General features: G+C 25.9%; 5 protein-coding genes across 8 annotated transcripts; 1 reads left to right on the top strand and 4 right to left on the bottom strand.

Moving 5' to 3' along the window:
- Positions 1-493: 493 nt before the first annotated feature.
- LOC127069135 (symplekin) lies at positions 494-6,409 on the bottom strand. Of its 3 annotated transcripts, none has more exons than XM_051005869.1 (17): positions 6,282-6,409; positions 6,071-6,198; positions 5,454-5,650; positions 5,062-5,295; positions 4,699-4,985; positions 4,385-4,614; positions 4,100-4,285; positions 3,567-4,012; positions 3,186-3,458; positions 2,902-3,085; positions 2,561-2,802; positions 2,307-2,485; positions 2,085-2,245; positions 1,859-1,994; positions 1,404-1,768; positions 1,244-1,321; positions 494-1,090 (listed from the first exon to the last, which is right to left on the bottom strand). In XM_051005869.1, exons 2-17 carry the CDS (start codon positions 6,122-6,124, stop codon positions 1,004-1,006), a joined length of 3,339 nt encoding a protein of 1,112 aa, XP_050861826.1. In that variant the 5' UTR covers positions 6,125-6,198; positions 6,282-6,409; the 3' UTR covers positions 494-1,003. The 3 variants fall into 3 exon arrangements, with proteins under 3 accessions (XP_050861826.1, XP_050861832.1, XP_050861842.1); XM_051005875.1 differs by having other exon boundaries at positions 6,071-6,163; positions 6,282-6,399; XM_051005885.1 differs by having other exon boundaries at positions 1,202-1,321; positions 6,071-6,400.
- A 628-nt stretch (positions 6,410-7,037) lies between these two features.
- LOC127072142 (calcium load-activated calcium channel) lies at positions 7,038-8,342 on the bottom strand. Its single transcript, XM_051012357.1, has 4 exons — positions 7,909-8,342; positions 7,714-7,791; positions 7,317-7,636; positions 7,038-7,248 (listed from the first exon to the last, which is right to left on the bottom strand). Exons 1-4 carry the CDS (start codon positions 7,967-7,969, stop codon positions 7,156-7,158), a joined length of 552 nt encoding a protein of 183 aa, XP_050868314.1. The 5' UTR covers positions 7,970-8,342; the 3' UTR covers positions 7,038-7,155.
- Positions 8,343-8,960: 618 nt separating this feature from the next.
- On the top strand, positions 8,961-11,573 carry LOC127072137 (ketohexokinase-like). Its single transcript, XM_051012344.1, has 4 exons — positions 8,961-9,156; positions 9,228-9,552; positions 9,622-9,893; positions 9,965-11,573. The coding sequence occupies exons 1-4, from the start codon at positions 9,047-9,049 to the stop codon at positions 10,344-10,346; spliced, it is 1,089 nt and encodes a 362-aa protein (XP_050868301.1). The 5' UTR covers positions 8,961-9,046; the 3' UTR covers positions 10,347-11,573.
- On the bottom strand, positions 10,368-14,404 carry LOC127072130 (leucine-zipper-like transcriptional regulator 1). 2 transcript variants are annotated; one of them, XM_051012318.1, is made up of 11 exons: positions 14,019-14,403; positions 13,490-13,798; positions 13,296-13,410; positions 13,064-13,230; positions 12,782-12,983; positions 12,358-12,717; positions 11,834-12,284; positions 11,598-11,776; positions 11,245-11,529; positions 11,033-11,157; positions 10,368-10,911 (listed from the first exon to the last, which is right to left on the bottom strand). In XM_051012318.1, the coding sequence occupies exons 1-10, from the start codon at positions 14,123-14,125 to the stop codon at positions 11,038-11,040; spliced, it is 2,295 nt and encodes a 764-aa protein (XP_050868275.1). In that variant the 5' UTR covers positions 14,126-14,403; the 3' UTR covers positions 10,368-10,911; positions 11,033-11,037. The 2 variants fall into 2 exon arrangements, with proteins under 2 accessions (XP_050868275.1, XP_050868286.1); XM_051012329.1 differs by lacking the exons at positions 10,368-10,911; positions 11,033-11,157 and having other exon boundaries at positions 11,382-11,529; positions 11,639-11,776; positions 14,019-14,404.
- Positions 14,405-14,602: 198 nt separating this feature from the next.
- Positions 14,603-18,781, bottom strand: LOC127072122 (DNA mismatch repair protein MutL-like). The gene is made up of 12 exons (XM_051012308.1): positions 18,355-18,781; positions 18,069-18,189; positions 17,812-17,976; positions 17,470-17,744; positions 17,229-17,348; positions 16,903-17,049; positions 16,336-16,823; positions 15,943-16,252; positions 15,751-15,865; positions 15,300-15,615; positions 15,031-15,172; positions 14,603-14,926 (listed from the first exon to the last, which is right to left on the bottom strand). Exons 1-12 carry the CDS (start codon positions 18,490-18,492, stop codon positions 14,834-14,836), a joined length of 2,430 nt encoding a protein of 809 aa, XP_050868265.1. The 5' UTR covers positions 18,493-18,781; the 3' UTR covers positions 14,603-14,833.

Below are 18,781 nucleotides of genomic sequence, written 5' to 3'. Positions count from 1 at the left end.
CTTTTAACTTTCATATATTCAATTTATTAAAATCATTAAAAAAAGCATTAAAAGCATTATATTCTGATTATAACTAAAAAAATAGTAATATCATACAGGTGTAATCATATTATTTATAATTAATAGTTTTCGTGCACGAACTCTCACATACTCTTATTAATAATAAATTTTTAAGAGTAAAAAGATAAATATAATATACACTTTAATATAAGAATTTGGAAATAATAACTGATTTTTCTTTCATTCATCTAAAACAGACAATGCAAAAGAAAGCCTTTCAAATAATATGATTATTAAGATAAATTAAAAAAATAAATTAAAACGAACATATATATATGTGTGTGTGTGTGTGTGTGTGTGTGTGTGTGTGTATGTATATATACATATTAAAAGATAAGATAGATGATAAAATATTTATAGTGTCTGCAATCAAAAATAGTGTCAATAATATGAAACCTCTTTAAATTATTTACAAAAGTAAATAACTCTGAAAAAACTTCATAAAATTTATATTCTTCTAGTTTGTAATTTTTATAAAATAATTTTCATATTACAGTGGTATGATTACGAATTTCAACTCTTCTAGCATCATATTTATATACGGACGTTGTCTATAAAAGATATAGAGCACTTTTCCAAGAGTACATTCAACAGATGTCATCTACTGAGTAATATACATCCATCCGTTTTATGTTATATATGTATGATAAATATGAAGAATTTTATAAAATATTCAATATTTTGCGTACGTAAAATATTAATCAACATAGCACAATATTATGAACACAAATAAAGTGCATTTTCCTTGACATACAGATAAATTTATACTGTCAATTATGAAAGAATTCTGCTTGAATTAAAGAATATTGATATCATATTATAATAAGATATCATATTTGAAATATTTACGATGAAAATAAATTATGGTTCATAATGAGAATTCATTAAAATTGGGATACTTAAATGAAGATGCTTCAGATCCTAAAATTGGAATAAATTTATGCTAGTCTAAACCAGGGGGTGCTGGTTCTGATAAATCCGTTTCTGTTGTATCTGTTTTTTGTTCAGATGGATAATCACCAGGAGGTGCCTGTAAATAAAATTTAAAATATATAAAATATTTAAATTATTATAATAATTATTTTTATAATAAATTAAGCTATTTTTAATTATTAAATTAAATGTAATGCGTAAAATGTACCAGAGATGACAATTTCTACAGTTATAATAAAAATATATTTACAATATCAAATTCATCATGCATATCACATAGTGATTTGCCTTGTATAACATCCATTATGGACTGTGGAATGTGTGCCTTCTGTAATATACATATAATTAATAACAAATACTATTAGATATAAAAGAAAATATCACTATTATACATAAATTACTAAAATTACCTGATTTTCAGCAAATGCTTCAACATGAGCTAACAAAGGTGCTCTTAAATTTGGAGCCATTTTTAATGCTTCAGATAATTGTGTTGGTGGTAACTGTAAAATAACAGCAAAACTCTGTGGCTTTGTACGTTCGCAGCATTTAACGAAACCTTCCCAAACTTTGGGTTGTTTCCATACTTGTTTAAGTATCAAGCGCTGAAGAATATTCATAACAAATCCACTAAGTCTAGGATAAAGAGCTAAGCTCTGTATAACAGTACGCATTAATAACGTAGGTAAGGGCGTCATCTCCATTAGATGTTGTATTACGACGGCAACAGTTTCTTGTGTGTAAACTTGATTTTCCGCAAAGCATAAAGAAGTTGCTGTAAATTAATATAATTTATAATTAAATAAAGAGGAAAATATTAAGTATACTAATATAACTAATATAATGAATTAATAAAATAATAAACCTTTTATAACAGTTTTCAATTCTGCTTTGCTAGGATCAATATTGTGTAAAGCTATCAATAATTCTGCAGGCGTGATTGGAGATGTATGTGGTACACCACTATCATTGTTATGTGTACCAAGAAGTCTATTAAATACCTATTCAAATACAATTAAATTTTGTACATTTGATATTTTAGCATTAACTAAAAACTATTCACGAGTCAACTTTGAGATAAAGATATTTACCTCTTTGACAACAATAGGGTTCAATTTTATTAGTTTGGGAAGAGCAGCAATAACTTCTTTTTTGGTCAAGCCATTTAAAACAGGTATTAGAAATCTTACATCTGAGACTCTTGTCTGATATAATTCTCGTACTCTTGCTACTAATTCTGCGCTTGGAATAGCTGCATATAAAATAATATATTATAAATCATATGGAATAGATCAAACTTTCAATTTACTCACATTTTTCTGTAAGAATGTGTATAATTCTAGTGACCAAAGTCTCTGCTCCTTTTGGACAATTTTCAACAAGTGCAAGTAATTGCGGACTACCCATGCCTAACGATCTTACAGGTCCTTCAACTAATCTGAGAACCATACGTTTTACATCAGCTCCCATTGATGTATAAACTCTTGCTAACCTAATGGAATAAATATTACATTTTCTATTTTGATCTCACATAAAAATTTGAGAAAACTCATATGAGAGAACTAACTCATGAATGAGATCTTGATGTTCACTTAATAAAGCAAGATATAATCCTAGGCAAGCTCTAGTAGTGGATTCTGTCCATTGGTTTTCTATTTGAGGTCTTCCTCTATCTTGACCAAAAACTATTTCAGGAGGAGTTTGCAAACGTAAAAAACCTAAATAAAGAACTGCATATTCCTCTATAAGTTTGCTTAATTCGGGTCGGCCATATAATTGACAAACCAATTGTATTGCTACCTCTCTTATCTATTAAAACAAAGAATAATATCACAGAATATAATTTCAAGAAATAAATTAGCTAATAATACTACATTTCATAGAAATATCATTATAAAAATAACATACCGCGTTATTTTCGTGTCCTGTATGACATAATAGTACATTCAAAAAAACTAACTGTTTTGTAGGTCTTCTGATAACCATTTCTTTCAAAAGTTGTAATGGTGCAAGACCTCTAGTTTCGTCTGAAGAAACCATCTTCAAAGCCTCCACTGCATCTTCCGTAATTAAAGGTGCTTCTAAATACAATCTATCGCGAAGTATGATTATGTTCAATTTTAATATAATATTATCTAATATAACAAATCTAATATAACAAAATTAGCATATGACAAGTAAACAATTATTACCTATACAATAAAGTGTCACGATCCTTTCCTTGAACTAAGTCTATTGCAGAAACTAAAGTACATAACAAGAAATTGTAGGCTTGATGTGGTGCTTCTTGTGGTTTTGTACTTAATGTTGTTCGCCTTTGAAAACCTTGTAATAAGGCATATTCCTCATACAACCAGCCTAAGGCTAAATCTAGGCGATTTCTCATATCATCTGTAATATAATGTAGTACTGCTTCTTTAATATATGGATTAAAAGTTGCTGCTAAAGTTGTTAAGATTTTTGACCTACAACATCAATACTTTGTTATATATCATATTTTTTTACTTTTCATATCACTTTATTTGTTCTTTATTCGTATTATTTCTTCATATAAATATCATTAATCATTATACCTTACAGCAGAAACACCACCAAGAACTGCAACTTTTTCTGCAAGCAGAATTCTGTTAACTGCCATTAACAGCATTGTTTCCTTTCCTTCCTTAGTAAGTGGTTTTGTAACTTCTGATAATTTTAAAGATTTCAAACGATTCCTTGCTTTGGCAAGCGATTTTTCATGTGCTTCTAATGATGCTTTTGCCTCTTTTTCCTTTTCTCTATCTTTCTCACGTTTTCGTTCTCGTTTTGCTTCGGCTACGCTAATAGTTGGATTTTTTATCAAATCTTCCATTACAGCATCCTCATCTTTGGCATCTTTTTTATTTTTCTTCGCTTTTGCTTGTTTAATTTGTGCAGCTAAAAGTTTTGCAATCGTTTGACATTGTACATTTATATCTGTTGTTGAAGTTGGTTGATATTCTCTTTGAAAAATTGTTGTCATAGTATCTGGAACCCATGCCTATTAAAAATATTGAATACATTATAATATTTCAATTATTTTATTGAATATATTATGATATATTTTATTATATAAAAATGTACATACCATACTATCCATTACTAATTCTGTGGCTATTTCTACACTTAATCTTTCTGCTATAAAACTTTCAGAAAGTTCAATTAACTCTGGTAATTTGGGTATTGGAACTGGACTTGCTACTGCTTCAGTTTCTTCAAGTATTAAAGGAGTATCAATTTTTGCACGCTTAGCAGCAATTGCAATTGCTGCTTCCTATGTAAAATAACAATAGAAAAATATTTAAATATTATATTAAATACTGCATTAAGTTAGATATTATGAGTTAGAATATTTAATTAAAATTTAATTTACTTGTTGACGTTTTTTAATGCGTCTGACATCTTCTGGCTTAGGATAAGCTTTAATAATTTCCTGTTCTTTGGCACCAAGCTGAGCTAATAACTTAGCAATAGTTGAAGCAAATTCTATACCAGATGGATGTTTCATTAATCCAAGCAGAGTAAGTTTTAACTGCTTCTGTACACTTGTAACTTGAGAATCAGACAAGGTAGGAGGTAAATCATGTTGTAACTTCTGTAAAGCTGATAAAATATATCTAATTTACTTCATGTTTCTTTTTTCTACTCTTATTTTTATTACTTCATTAAATCAACATATTCAAATACCTTGAATTACACTAGACATAAATTGTGGTCTAATTTTAGCAATTAAAGCCAAGGAACCCATACATGTCATTAAATTGACACTACTAACATGTGGGGATCCATGAAATTTAATTAGTAAATCCATTACATGATTCGCTTCTTCTTCTAATTTCCGTCTACGAGCTATTTTTAATGTTAATGGAATATCTTCGAGAGAGAAATCATCTGGTTTTTTTGGAGCATCTGCATCTGGATAAGTTTGAATCAAAACAACTCCTTCTAAAAATTTTACTGCTTGTGTTCTAATACTGTAATGCAATGTTTTTTAATTATAACTTTATAAATCTATTTATATCCGTACTTAAATCTAGTCAGAATGTTTACCCATCATTATCACTATCTATCATATTAATAATTTGAATTTTTAGAGAACTAAGTTGAGTCCATGCCATTTCCATTTCTGATGTTACCACAGCTGCATAAGAAATCCATTTTAAAGCTGCTCTAAGAATTCTTCCACTAGCTCGAAGAGCTCTTTTAGCTACTAAAGGTGCTTTGTCAGAAACAAGTCTTAATAATACTGGAACTATTCGTGGTATTGTTTCTGGTTGTTTTACCCTAAAATTTATATTTAGTATTTATCTTAGATATGTAGATATATAATATAAAAGTTACTTATGAATTAATTTAATAAAAATATATTTATAATTAATTTATAAAGATATAATATATAAAAATATAATAAAATATTATAAAAAAATAGCAATAACAATTACCCTGCTTCTTCAATAAACCCTGTAACTGTCTTTCTAACCTCAGCAATTCTGTCTAAAGAAAATTGTATGGTTTCATCCAAATACAATGGAAGCAATTGAGGTTCCTTGTTAAATAAAATTTCTTGGACTTTACATAAATTAGAAACTTTTACATCTACAGCAAGGCACGTAGAAGCTTCATTTAACCATTCAACAATCTGAAAATTCATAAATTTTTTTATAAATTTGATTACCATTTCATTAAATAATAATATAATCATCAAATAAAATTGATAATACTTTTTTATTATTATATATTAATAATATTATAAATTAAAATATGATGAACCGAATTAGTCAATAAAAAGTAATATAACAATACATATTATATGAATTTTTCAAAGAAAAAATTAAATATACATTTTGTTCTGCAAAAAATAGTTTTGAAACAATTATATATAACTATAATAAAATTTTATTTTCTTGTAATGCAAAATATCAATATTATAAAAAATATATAAATAGTCAAATTAATAAATATCTACATAGCATTGAATACAAGTATAATAATGTATACAATTGTCAACATGTGTATATGTATTCAATGCCGAATTAAAATGTGAGGTTATATTACTGACCAAATCGCCCGGCCCTTTTTCCGATTCTAATCTCCTATGTATTCGTGGATCCATCTTATTTGTAAATATTTTCAAAATAAAAAACGTTTTTTCCTAAAATTTTGATGTAAAGAAATTATTTTCTAAGACTGCAAATAAAAATACACATAAGGCCACTAATGTTACACAGACTATATTGTTTAAAAGTAAAACATGTAAGGCATATATTTACAGAAAACAAATTTTTTTTCGTATATTATAACGTTACTTATTTATTGTATCATATATATGATAAATAAACAACAACGTAATTCTCAGTCTACTAAAATTTCGCTTTTTCTGCCATCTTGAGAATTATACTAAATTCTCACTATTAGCAGAGAACTAGAGATATGTTAGCGGTGATTGGATATTACCAATTAAGCGGCAAAAGATAACCAATTATCTCGTTGATATTTTAAATTAAAATGTTTAGTAAGCTTTTCAAAATTCTACGGTAAAAATTATAAAATTAATAATCAAATAAATAAATAATAATAATAAATAATAACAATAAATAAATATTATTATTCACTAAGAAACTAATTTTTATTTTAATATAACTAAACTTTATTTAATTAGTGATTACCTTCATCTTAAACTATTGTAGCATTAGGTGGATTAATTAAGACATTATTATATGGTCAGATAATTTAATCTTATATTTATATTTACAACAATTTATAATATAACATTGTGATGATCCTGCAAACAATTTTTCTTTTTAGTATTGAATATAATTAAATATTGAAAAATAATTCAATAGCTAATGTTTTCCATTTTTGTATATTCTATTGCTAAATCACATTAAATAATCAATTGTATCTTCCTAATAATTTTGTAATTAATGATTTGATAAATTGATTTCAACAGTACGTAGTTTTGTATATATATCATACGCTTACAACGTAAAATTTACAATGTAAATAATACAACCTACAATGTAAAATTTGATTATTATAGTTATTAATATTATGCTTGAATTTATTAATTCAATATATTTAAATATTTTTAAATAATTAATAACATATGATGTATAAATTTATTTATTCTTTTATAATTTAAAATTATTTAAATTGTTGAGGTGGTGGTCCAAAGATACTACCACTTTGTTTGCTAGCTGTTCTTGAAGGAGCAAAGCCAAGCATTTTTTGAATATTCTAAAAATGAAATACAAATGTTAAATATATGTGATATTAGATTCATTTGTGCAATTGTCTGTACATACTTGTCTAATGCTCATAGTACAAAGTATATAGAGAAATATAAAAGAACATTCTGTATAATCATCGCCTGGTAGATTTCTATGTGATAAACCTTGTATCCAACTTATTGGTACAAATGGCAATTTTGCTACTACTCTGCCATCAAATATACTATTAAACATACTCAAAAGAGCAGTAAATGCAAATCCAATTGCAAACATAGACTTCATTTTTACAAGCGATAAATCTCTATTATTATTTTTTAGCCTTTCTTCTTCTCGTTCTATCTTCTTTTTTTGTTGTTTATCTAATGAATCACCATGAGCTTCTTTTCTTTTTTCCACTAAAAATAAGGTACAGATTATATGGTAGCATTAAAAATTATATATTTTTATTATATTATCCCATTTGACATCATACATTTTTTACTTTGTTTCTCTACTTCTGCCTTTAATTTCTGATATTTTTCAGTTCTGTACACCATCAACCATGTTAATCCTGGAAATATAAGAGCAAAAATAATATGAGAATATAAACTAATAAGAGCAAATAAAATAATACTACAAAACATTATATGAAAAATTAAAATTTATTGTAAGAGTGGTTTAAACTTACCTTCGCCTAATAATGCTGTACATACACTAATGAAAACAATTAAAATAGTGTCTGCCCACATATTATTAAATACAAATAGATTTCCTAATTCAAATAATTTATATAAATGATTCAATAGAATCGAAAGAAAAGTATTGTCTTATGTGAAACAAATACTGAATCAGTCGAATTATTACTTCACACATATGTACGTATGTATGGTATGCATGATTGTAGTAGTCATCAGCAATATGTCGGAAAAAATTTTTGGTAGTATCAGATGGTATCAAAATAAACTAGGTTGTGTAATTTTATTAATTTTTTCCCTAATTGTACAGAAAGAAAAAATTATATTTACTTATTCATTTAAAATAAAAACATAATATAAAACCTAAATTCAAAATAAATTATAACTTATTATTTAACGAATAATTTAATTCTGTAAAATCGAGCAAATATTCCTCTTTACACAGTAGCGACCAATGAAATTGTCTCTGATATTAAAATTTTAGATACTTGAGATGATTAATAGCCAATACATAGAAGATTATTTCATTTAACTTTCCAATCACATAATTGAGAATATTTTCTTCAGCATTATAATAAATGTATATTTATTATAATAAATAACATATATTATTATAACACATTGTAACATATATTTATATCATAACATATATACATATGTAATCATCTAAATAGAATATTAATGTGTATTTATTTATAATCGAGGTTAATTTATATGTATGTATTGCTTAACTACTTTATCAATATTGTAAAAATATTTTTGAATATCTAAGAAATATAATCTTAAGAACCTAAAATTCTATATAAATATTTAATATCATTTTTATTACTTTTATGTCGTAACTATATGATAAAGTGATTCTACTGAAATTCAAAATGATTGATGTGCACCATATTTACATAACATATTCAGATAATATAAAAAAATAGTCTTTATTTTTATGAAATATTATACTGTATGATTTATCTGAATATATAAATTATACATAATTTGGAAAGATCAGAAAAATACGAACGACTTATTCGTCACTTTTAATGTAGAGTATTTAAAAGACTTTATATTTACAATTTTATTATTCAAAGTTTGTGTTATAGCGATATAATTCCAAATTTCTACTGCAAGATTATTAATATGTCTTCTTCAATGGAGTTGAGTAATACAAAAATTTTAGCTATTGGATTAAGTTGTCTTGATGTTGTACAAACATGTACATATTATCCTCTTGAAGATAGTGAACAAAAGTGTGTCTTAATTTGCAACACAAGAAAATATTTATTAATTTTGTTATTATTTATCGAATGAAAGTTTTTAGGTCTATTGAATATAAATGGCAAAGAGGTGGAAATAGTTCAAATACATGCACTGTCCTTTCTTTATTAGGAAATTTGTGTGAATTTTTAGGAGTATTTAGTACAGAAGAACATTTTAATTACTTACAAAATGATATGAAAAAATATAATATTGATTTTTCACATTGTCCCAAGATCAAAAATATTGGATGTCCTATATCAACAGTTATACTGAGCTTAAGTACTGGATCTCGTACGATTTTACACCATAATCCAGGTTTACCAGAATTGACATTAAAAGATTTTATACAACTGAAATTGCAAAATTATAGCTGGATCCATTTTGAAGTAGGAATATAATTAATTTTGATTAATATTTTTAAATTAATGGTTTTAATTACTATTTTGTATATTCAGGGCAGGAATATAACAGAAGTATTATCTATGATGCAATATATAGAAAGCTACAACAAGTCTATAAGATTATTAAATAAGCAAAATATAGAAAAAAGTGATACATGGAATATGACTATTACTATTAGTTTGGAGCTAGAGAAATTTATACCTGAATTATTAGATTTATTACCTTATGTTGATATAGTGTTTATATCAAAAGACTTCGCACAAAGCAGAGGATATAAAAATATGAGTGAAACATTAAGAAATATTAGTGCAGAAGCTAAACCAGGGTATAGGAAATAAGAAACTGAATTTTTAATTATATGGAATATAGTATGTATTTTTTAATATACTTTTTTAGGACAATTATTATTTGTGCTTGGAGTGATAGAGGTGCAATGGCACGTACTTCAGACGGAGTTACAGTACAATCACCAGCTTTCCCACCACAAAAAATAATAGACACTCTTGGTGCTGGGGATACATTTAATGCAGGGGTTATACATTATTTGAATAAAGTAAAAATTTCTGCTGAAAATAAAAACATGGGTTCTTCAAACAGTCCTGTTGAAAGAAGTCAGTTAAAAGAGCATGATATCAAAAATTCAAAATTTAGTCAAACAGAATTTATTAATCAAGATATACTACAAGCAGCTATAACTTTTGCTTGTCATGTAGCTGGTACCAAAATAGGGATAAAAGGTTACGATGGTCTTGAAAAGATATTTACAAAATTCGAGTAAATTTATAAAAAAAAATGCTAATTTCATATTAAATATAATACTATTTTTAATGCAATATGTTAATCATACAGATTTGTTTTAATAATTAAACGAATTGAATATTTTTACATGTAATATTTGATATTTGACATATAATGAAGGGTTCTGTAATATCAGATCTGGGAGTAAAGGTCAGCACTAAGGGATATTGTGTCTGTTTTTTAGATGCCATCATGTTGACTTTATAAAATATTTTATCATAAATGTCATAATAATAATTGATATTTAGAAATAATGTGATGAGATATGAGAGCATTATTTGTAAATAATTTTATAATAATATGTAAAAATTGATAAATTATTATAAATTTGTACATTATCATATAATGACATAAATATATAATTATACAGAGTATATAAAAATGGTTGTTGCATTATATGATGATTCTTTAAATGGATAAGATCACTTGTACATAGTTATTCAGTGGGATCTTCGCCAATTATGAACAGCAGTACAATTTGATACAATACAATACTAACATATAATCTTTATATACATTGTATATAAAATGTGTTAATTAGAATCCTGAAAATAATAAACAATGGTAAATATACCTGATTGCTTATAATGAACTATATATTTATTAATTTGAATGGTTAAAAACAAATGTATATATGAATCATGTAAATACTAATTCAATGCTTACATTTATCAGCAATCATTTGTCATATCTTGACACGTTCTTGCTTCACTGTGTTTATCTGCCAATGCTTCTAATATATCCAGCAATAGTTCTCTGCTCAATTGCTTCAATCTTGGTAGTCTTGCGACCTTATAAATATAAATAATATATATCGTATAATAAAATTTATGTATGTAATAATAGCATTCATTATTTAAATGTAGATTATAAATTACCTTACTGAAATGATGTACTATAAGATTTAATGCATATTTTTTTATGTCACTAGCCTGCATTCTATCTGCAGCTTCTAAAATTTGTATAACATTTTCAAAAGTAACATTCATTTCAAGATTTTGTTTGCAAAATGCTTGCAACCGATTATTTGTAAAACCGTAAAAAACTGGAGCTGTAAATAAATACAAAGAATCTTCAGGGGGCATTGAAACATCTGCATAATATATATATCTCATTAAAGAAGCAAATGATTCTGCTGATGGAATCATCTCGCCAATTTGTATCTGCAACAAATTATTAATATTATAAATAAACTATGTTATTTGGATTTAATAGTAAATTTATTACCTACATTAACAATATTATTTTCAGGCATGAAAGAGCGAAACATGCCTTCAAAATAACTGCATCGTGCTGCGAGAACAGCTTTGTGGGCTGGTATAGGCACACCATCCAACATCAAAATTATATCACAAAATTCTTTACCAATACTTATTAAAAATGCCTCCATATCTTGTTCTAAAGTTGTTCCTAATAAAAATCAATTATTATTGAAATATATTTGAAATTTATTTCAAAGAAACATACCTGTACCAGATTCATATTGTTTTGAAAAGTTTCTCGTTTGTGGTACTTGTCGCCTTCTAATAATTTCTACCATCAATGGTTGATCCAATGTTTCAAATTCTTGACTCATAACGATTTGATTGTAATTACTTTCTTTTACTATAAAACTAAGACAAAATTCTTTAATGAAATATAACTTCAAATGTGCAGCATTATGTAATGCTTCCAATACGTTTGCATGACTTATAGTAGCTTCTAGATAATGCACACATAATTGTTCTAAACGTTTCATGTTAAATTGAACTGCAAGGCGATAAACATCCATCATAAGAAGGACGATACCATTGTTTAAAGGATCATCAAATCGACTATTTGATGTATCCTCAAACCGTTTTGTAGGATCAATACGATCCGTGTAGATATAATTTAATACCATTTCAAAAGCTTCCGGAACAGCATCTTTTAATTTTACCTACAAGAATAACATTTTATTGTCGTTTTATATATATATACATATTTTTATATGGATAGACATTTAAAAGTACCTCTAATAAAGGTAAATCTTTAACTGGTACATCTGCAGAACCTAAAACTTCTTCCAAATGTTTTTCTCTTTTTTCATGTGCTTGCCTAATGCGAGCTCTTAAAAATTGAGAACGAGCTGCAACCATAGCTATGTGTGCTGGTATTTTTGTTTCACCTTCACCTACTACAAATTCTACATCACAGAATAAACGGGCATTTAATAGTCTCCCAAAATCATCATGAAGAGTGCACTTAGGGTACGAAGAAAATTGAAATCTGTACGTTTCTCCAGAACGTACATTGTTATCAACTGTACCACCAAAAATAAACATAGCTTCTCCAATTACTGCTGCAGCATGAAAAAGACGACCAGATGGTACCTGTAATAGTAATGATAATTGTGACATAACAGTAAATATAATAAAAAATAATTTTTAAGCAAACCTGACTGTCAGCAGATGGTAGTACTATATTCCAAGTTTGTGTATCCAGATCGTAACAGTGAAGATCATTTGGTAAAGTTGAATCAGCTGCTCCACCAAAAACATAAAGATGCCTGTCAAAGCTTACCATTGTGTGACCATATCTACGTGCAGGTGGTGGAGGTGCACCACGTAGTATATGTTCTGTTGATATACGGGTCCAACTAATAAAAATCGGATAATTATAAATATGGAATATATTTTATATTATATAAATATTAAAGAATGTTAAAGTCTTATTTACCGTCTTTCTCTGAAATGAAATTGAAAAAGACTGTTGGTAATTTTGGCTCCACTTTGTCCACTAAATACAAACATAGATTCACGAGCTACAGCAACAGGAAAGTTACAACAAGTTGGAGGGCAATCACCGGACTGTGCTACTTTCTCCCAAATGCGTGTATCACCGGGCTAAAAAAAATACACATTTATCAAGCTAGTGAAAATAATTAATTCATTTCAAATATAAATCTTACCAACAAAGATATTGTCCACATGTCATTAAGTCTTGCATTTCCATCATAGCCAGCAAAAATCCATAATTTATTGTCATATACAGCAGCACCATGTGCAGATCTTGCAACAGGTGTTCTACAATGGAATATTTTTTTATCAAATTTAAAAAGATTACTATTAAATACAATTATTGATTAAGATTATAATAACATACATTCCAATAAATTTCCATTCTGTCCACTGTCCAGTTAAAAAACGATATTCAAAAAGATCATTTTTATTAGTAAGATTTGAATTTGAATGTATATCACCAGTATAACCACCAAATACAAACATTGAAGCATCATGTACTACTGCTGAATGATGATAACGTGGTGCTGGTGGAGTTCCTGTTGCAAATGCACGACCCCATGATTTTTCTTTTACATCAAAGCGTAATAGATCATTTAACATTCTTGAGCCATTATCACCACCAAAGACATAAATAGCATCTTTGTATGCTACAACTGTGTGTTTACTACGTCTGTTAAATCAAATCTTGTTATATATTATTTTATGTATAAATATATAAGTATATAAAAACTTCAATGTAATTATTTGTAATTGCATAGTGACGTAAATACGAAAATAATATTAATTTTTTATGGATATTTACAAATAAATATCAAAAAATTGATTTGAATAAATATTATTTTATTAATTAAACTTTGACGGGAAGAATAGGTTATTAAAAATAAATTTACCTAGCACCAACAAATTCATCACATTCAGGCATACGTTGCCAACGATGTACAGTTTCAAAAGGTCCAAAATCAAGTGTCAAACATTCTGCCGTTGTCACATTATCCATTCTAATGTTTTCAAGATATTATTAATTTATGATATCAACACCATATTTAACCTATAATATTCTTTAAGAGTAATTATTTCTCATTATTTATCTGTAATAAATATTTAATTAATCTTATTATATATATAATCTTCTTATTATATATATAATCTTCTTTTTATATTAATCTTTTATTTAAAAAATATAATTCTTGAAACTATAATATAACTTTGTATATCTACATATCTTTGTATATCTACTTGTAGTGAATCGTCAATACTCGCAAAGCGCCATGCGATGATCGCGCTGACATTAATGAAATAGAAAAATCAATAATTATAAACCTATAAGATATTTATAAAATTAATAAGAATGATTACAATATAAGTACGAATAATTTTATCTCATTTTTTGACTAAATATATATTTTTTGGAAAATAATATACAATATATTTTGTTTATTTTGCAGTTTATAAAATATTTTATATTTTATTATAATAAATAAAACCTTAATGTAATAAGTACTGCTATTATATTAAATTTTAGTTAAATATTTGTATACAATGTATATATAAATTATAAGCATATTACATTACTTTTTCATTTAATATAAAATCAAACTTAAAATCTTCTACAGGTATCTAACTAATACTTTCATCTGGTAAAAAATAAATTTGACTATTTAATGTATTTACAGTTTAATGAATGTGTATATAAATTAAATATATTTCATGTTAATGTGTATATTGGAAATATCATTGACATATCCTTTTTTTCTAAAATCCATTGTTTAAAAAGTTTTTCAACATCTTGAGATTGTATCTGTAAGTATACAAACATCACAACTGTTGTTGATTATACATCAAAGTAAAATAAATGAAATTAATGCCTAGAAAAATAGTACAATAATACAATGAGGAAATTACCTTATCTATAACGAGGTCAGTGATATTTAAACCTTTTAAAATATGAGAAATATCTAATAACCAAAGTTGTGCACTATTTTGAATGATCCATAAATTTATACTAATTGATCCTACTACATGATGAACATTATTATAATCACATCTAAAAGATAAAAGTATTGTTAATTTTTCATAATATAAAAATATTAATTTTGTAATATAAATTTGCTTGCTATATGATTAAATATCATGCAATTTAATAATTATAATTTCTCATGCTTATAATTTACCTATTTTGGAAACTTTTTGTAACTTTTTCTATATTCATATTCCATGGTATTGTAGTCCTCATTGCTAGATTTTCTGACTTTTGTGTATTCGAGTTTTTCATATTTTCAAGCATACGTAAAAGTCGTCTTTTATTTTTCTTGACATCTTCATCAAGTTTCTTCTTCAATTTGTCATTTTTTGCTTTTTCTTTGTTTGCTTTCTCTTCATGAACAAGATCTTGATAATAGCCATGTTCTTGAGATGGCAAATGTTTCCAAATATCTGTTATTTTACGAGCAACTTCTACTGCTGATAATTTAGGATTTTCTTTTATTACTAGAAAAAGTTATTATAATTATTATAATTACTTGTAGTATAAAATAATACAAATAAAGTACAAAGAATACGATATTATTAAAAATATGATATTTTATAAATAATATAAAAAGGAAAATGATGCAATATATTTACTCTCCGATCTGATGTCCTTTGCAAATTTTGTAAATGTTGTCTCTGCAGTGTAAGAATTATTACTTAATGATATATGGTTTGTACAATCGGTAAATGGTTTTATATCTGTACCTCCCTATTATCACATAAAAGTATATTTGTTGTAAAATGATACATATTTATTTTTTGTTGAATTAAGAAAAATAGATATACCTTTAAACCCTCTACATGTCCTTTACTCCATGTTTCCAATGAGTGCTTTTCTTTTACTAAGTTATTATATTTTTCATTATTTTGTATATCATGTATCTTTTCAATATGTGTATTTACATTACTTCTTTCATTTAATATAAGATCAAACTCAAAATCTTCACCTAAGTCCACTACAGGTAATTGACTAATACTTTCATTTGGAATATCAATTTGATTATCTAATGAATTTACAGTCTCCTGAACGTTACTTTTTTCATCAGTCGAATTCAAATCATTTAGTAATGAATCATTGGTATATATTGGATTGTTGCTAAAAATAAATATAATATTTAAATTTCTTTTTTAAACACATATTCTTTTAAAAATTATTTTCTATATAACATTTATACTAACATATAATCATGTTTAAGTTTATTATGATCTGTACACTTGGTATCTACATTATGTATACTTGAGTTATGTGAAGCTGATGTATTGTTTAAATAATTTGTGATAGCTTGTAATTCATCCTCAGAAATATTATTCTTCCCATCCGTACTTATTGAATTATTTAGCGTGTTTTCACAATGGGGTATTTCTTCAATAATATGCTGTTTCAATAACTCAGTTGTATTCTTATTAGATTTTTGTGGAACTAATACTCTGTTTATAGTTTTTTTAATTTCTTTTTTCATACTTTCAATTTCTTTTTCATCCATACTAGATAAAATTTTGCGTCTTTTACATACAGGAAATTCTGTCTTTGAAGTATCTTCGTTAGTTATCGATGAGTAATCTTGATCATAATTACTTATTTCATCAGAATTTTTTCTTTTCTGTTCCATCTTTTGTACACCATAAAAATTTGTTAAAAGTTGATTTATAGCATCAAGAATTATTTGCTAGAATATATATTTAAATTTTGGTATATATGTATCACAATATATAATTTATATCTTTTATGTAATCTGTAAATTATACCTGATTTTTTAAAAGTACTGCATCTTTATTAGGTTCTAAATTAACATCAACATCCATTGGATCCATCAAAATATGCACAAGAAATATTGGTTTTTTTTTTACTGACAGTTTGTGACTAAAATATTCTGAAAATATGTCATTCACTACCTAATAACAAAAGATAATACAAGATAACAAAAAATTTATTCAAACGCTCTCCTTTGAATAAAATATATTGTTTTTAAGCAATATTTTGTTTTATAGAGAAAATAATGTGTAGTAATGAAAACATTGTAATATAAAAGTCTATCAAAGCTTAATTAATCTTTGTACAATTAAAATCATACCTTTTCAATGTTTTTATATTTAATAGGACGATTATTGATAAAAATATAATGATGATTAGTTTGACAAATTTCGTTTATATCCTGTATCTCTTTATCAGGAATCATTAATTGTATTGTAGCCTAAAATATCATAAAACGTTTCATAAAATATTACTTATTATATTTCAAGTAATTATATTTATTGTATTTCAAATGACTATATACTTCCTTATTCTTGTAATATGAAATCATATTTTTATACCTCAGTTTCTTCATAAATAATCCACTTCATATTACATATGACTTTGCTCCCAAGAATATATTCTGCTGCTTCTTTGATACTATCTAGATTTGGTTTCATGAATACGACGTTATTATTTACTTTATAACTAATTCTCACTGTATAATTACATATTCCAAAGCTTTTAAGCAACGTTTCTATTAATTTAATATCTTGATTTGATTTTTTTTTGTCAGTAATTAATTTTCTTCTTACTGGTAATTGTTTAAACATTTGTTTGATTTGAACCGTTGTACCTAATACAAAAGACTAAATAAAGTAAAAAAAAGTTATTACATGATTATTAATATAAAATTTTTATACCTCTGGGTCTTGGATATAATTCTGATGTCATAATATTTCCATTGTTATCCATATTATACAATCTGCCTACCTCATCCTTATCTGTTTTTGTCATAATAACAACATCACTGATTCTACATAATGCATTTAATGCTTCACCTCGAAATCCATAAGTTTTTAGTATGCCTATATAAATAAGATAAAAAAGATAATATTATTAATAACTCAAATTATATAAAATAGCAATTAAGCTTTCTTATAATAATAATAAATATTACCTAAATCTGCAAAACTTGATATTTTGGAAGTACAGGAGGGTAAAGCCATATATGAGGCATCTATATTTGAAATACCATCCCCATCATCTTTTACTTCTATTAGCGATGTGCCATTATCAACCTAATAATAATTTAAAATATTATAACATACAATTAAAGTAGATATATAAAATTGATCCATTCTTTGTGACATAAATTTTAATTAATTATATTTATATATAAAATACATATATAAGTAAACAAAATGTATATAAAAAAATAGTATAAATTAAGTTTAAGTACGTACGAGATTAATTTCAATATTTTTTGCATTTGCATCAAAAGCATTCTCTACCAATTCTTTAACAGCACTATAAACGGATGTTATAATTTGTGTAGTAGTTACAAGTCTTATTGTATTTTCATCTAAGCTTGTGATCGACATTTTTGGACGACCTATTTTCCCGCTTAATTAAAATTTTGATATAGAATCAGTGTTGATCAAATAGGTAGGAAAGAAGTCACGCACGAGACAGTCGTGCATTTGTATAAGTTTTAATGATATAAATATATAAATAAATATATCGATAATAGTTTTTAAGATAATCAATTAAAATAACTTTGTAATATTATAGAAGGTATTTTTGAATGGAAAATGAAAAGAATAATAAAAGTTTTTGTCCATTGTACGACTTATTTTTCAAGTATACAAGCGATTATATCAAAATGTTTGA

This window comes from Vespula vulgaris, chromosome 1 (genome assembly GCF_905475345.1).
Source record: "Vespula vulgaris chromosome 1, iyVesVulg1.1, whole genome shotgun sequence".
NCBI lineage: Eukaryota > Metazoa > Arthropoda > Insecta > Hymenoptera > Vespidae > Vespula > Vespula vulgaris.
This window is presented reverse-complemented; position numbering and strand designations above follow the sequence as displayed.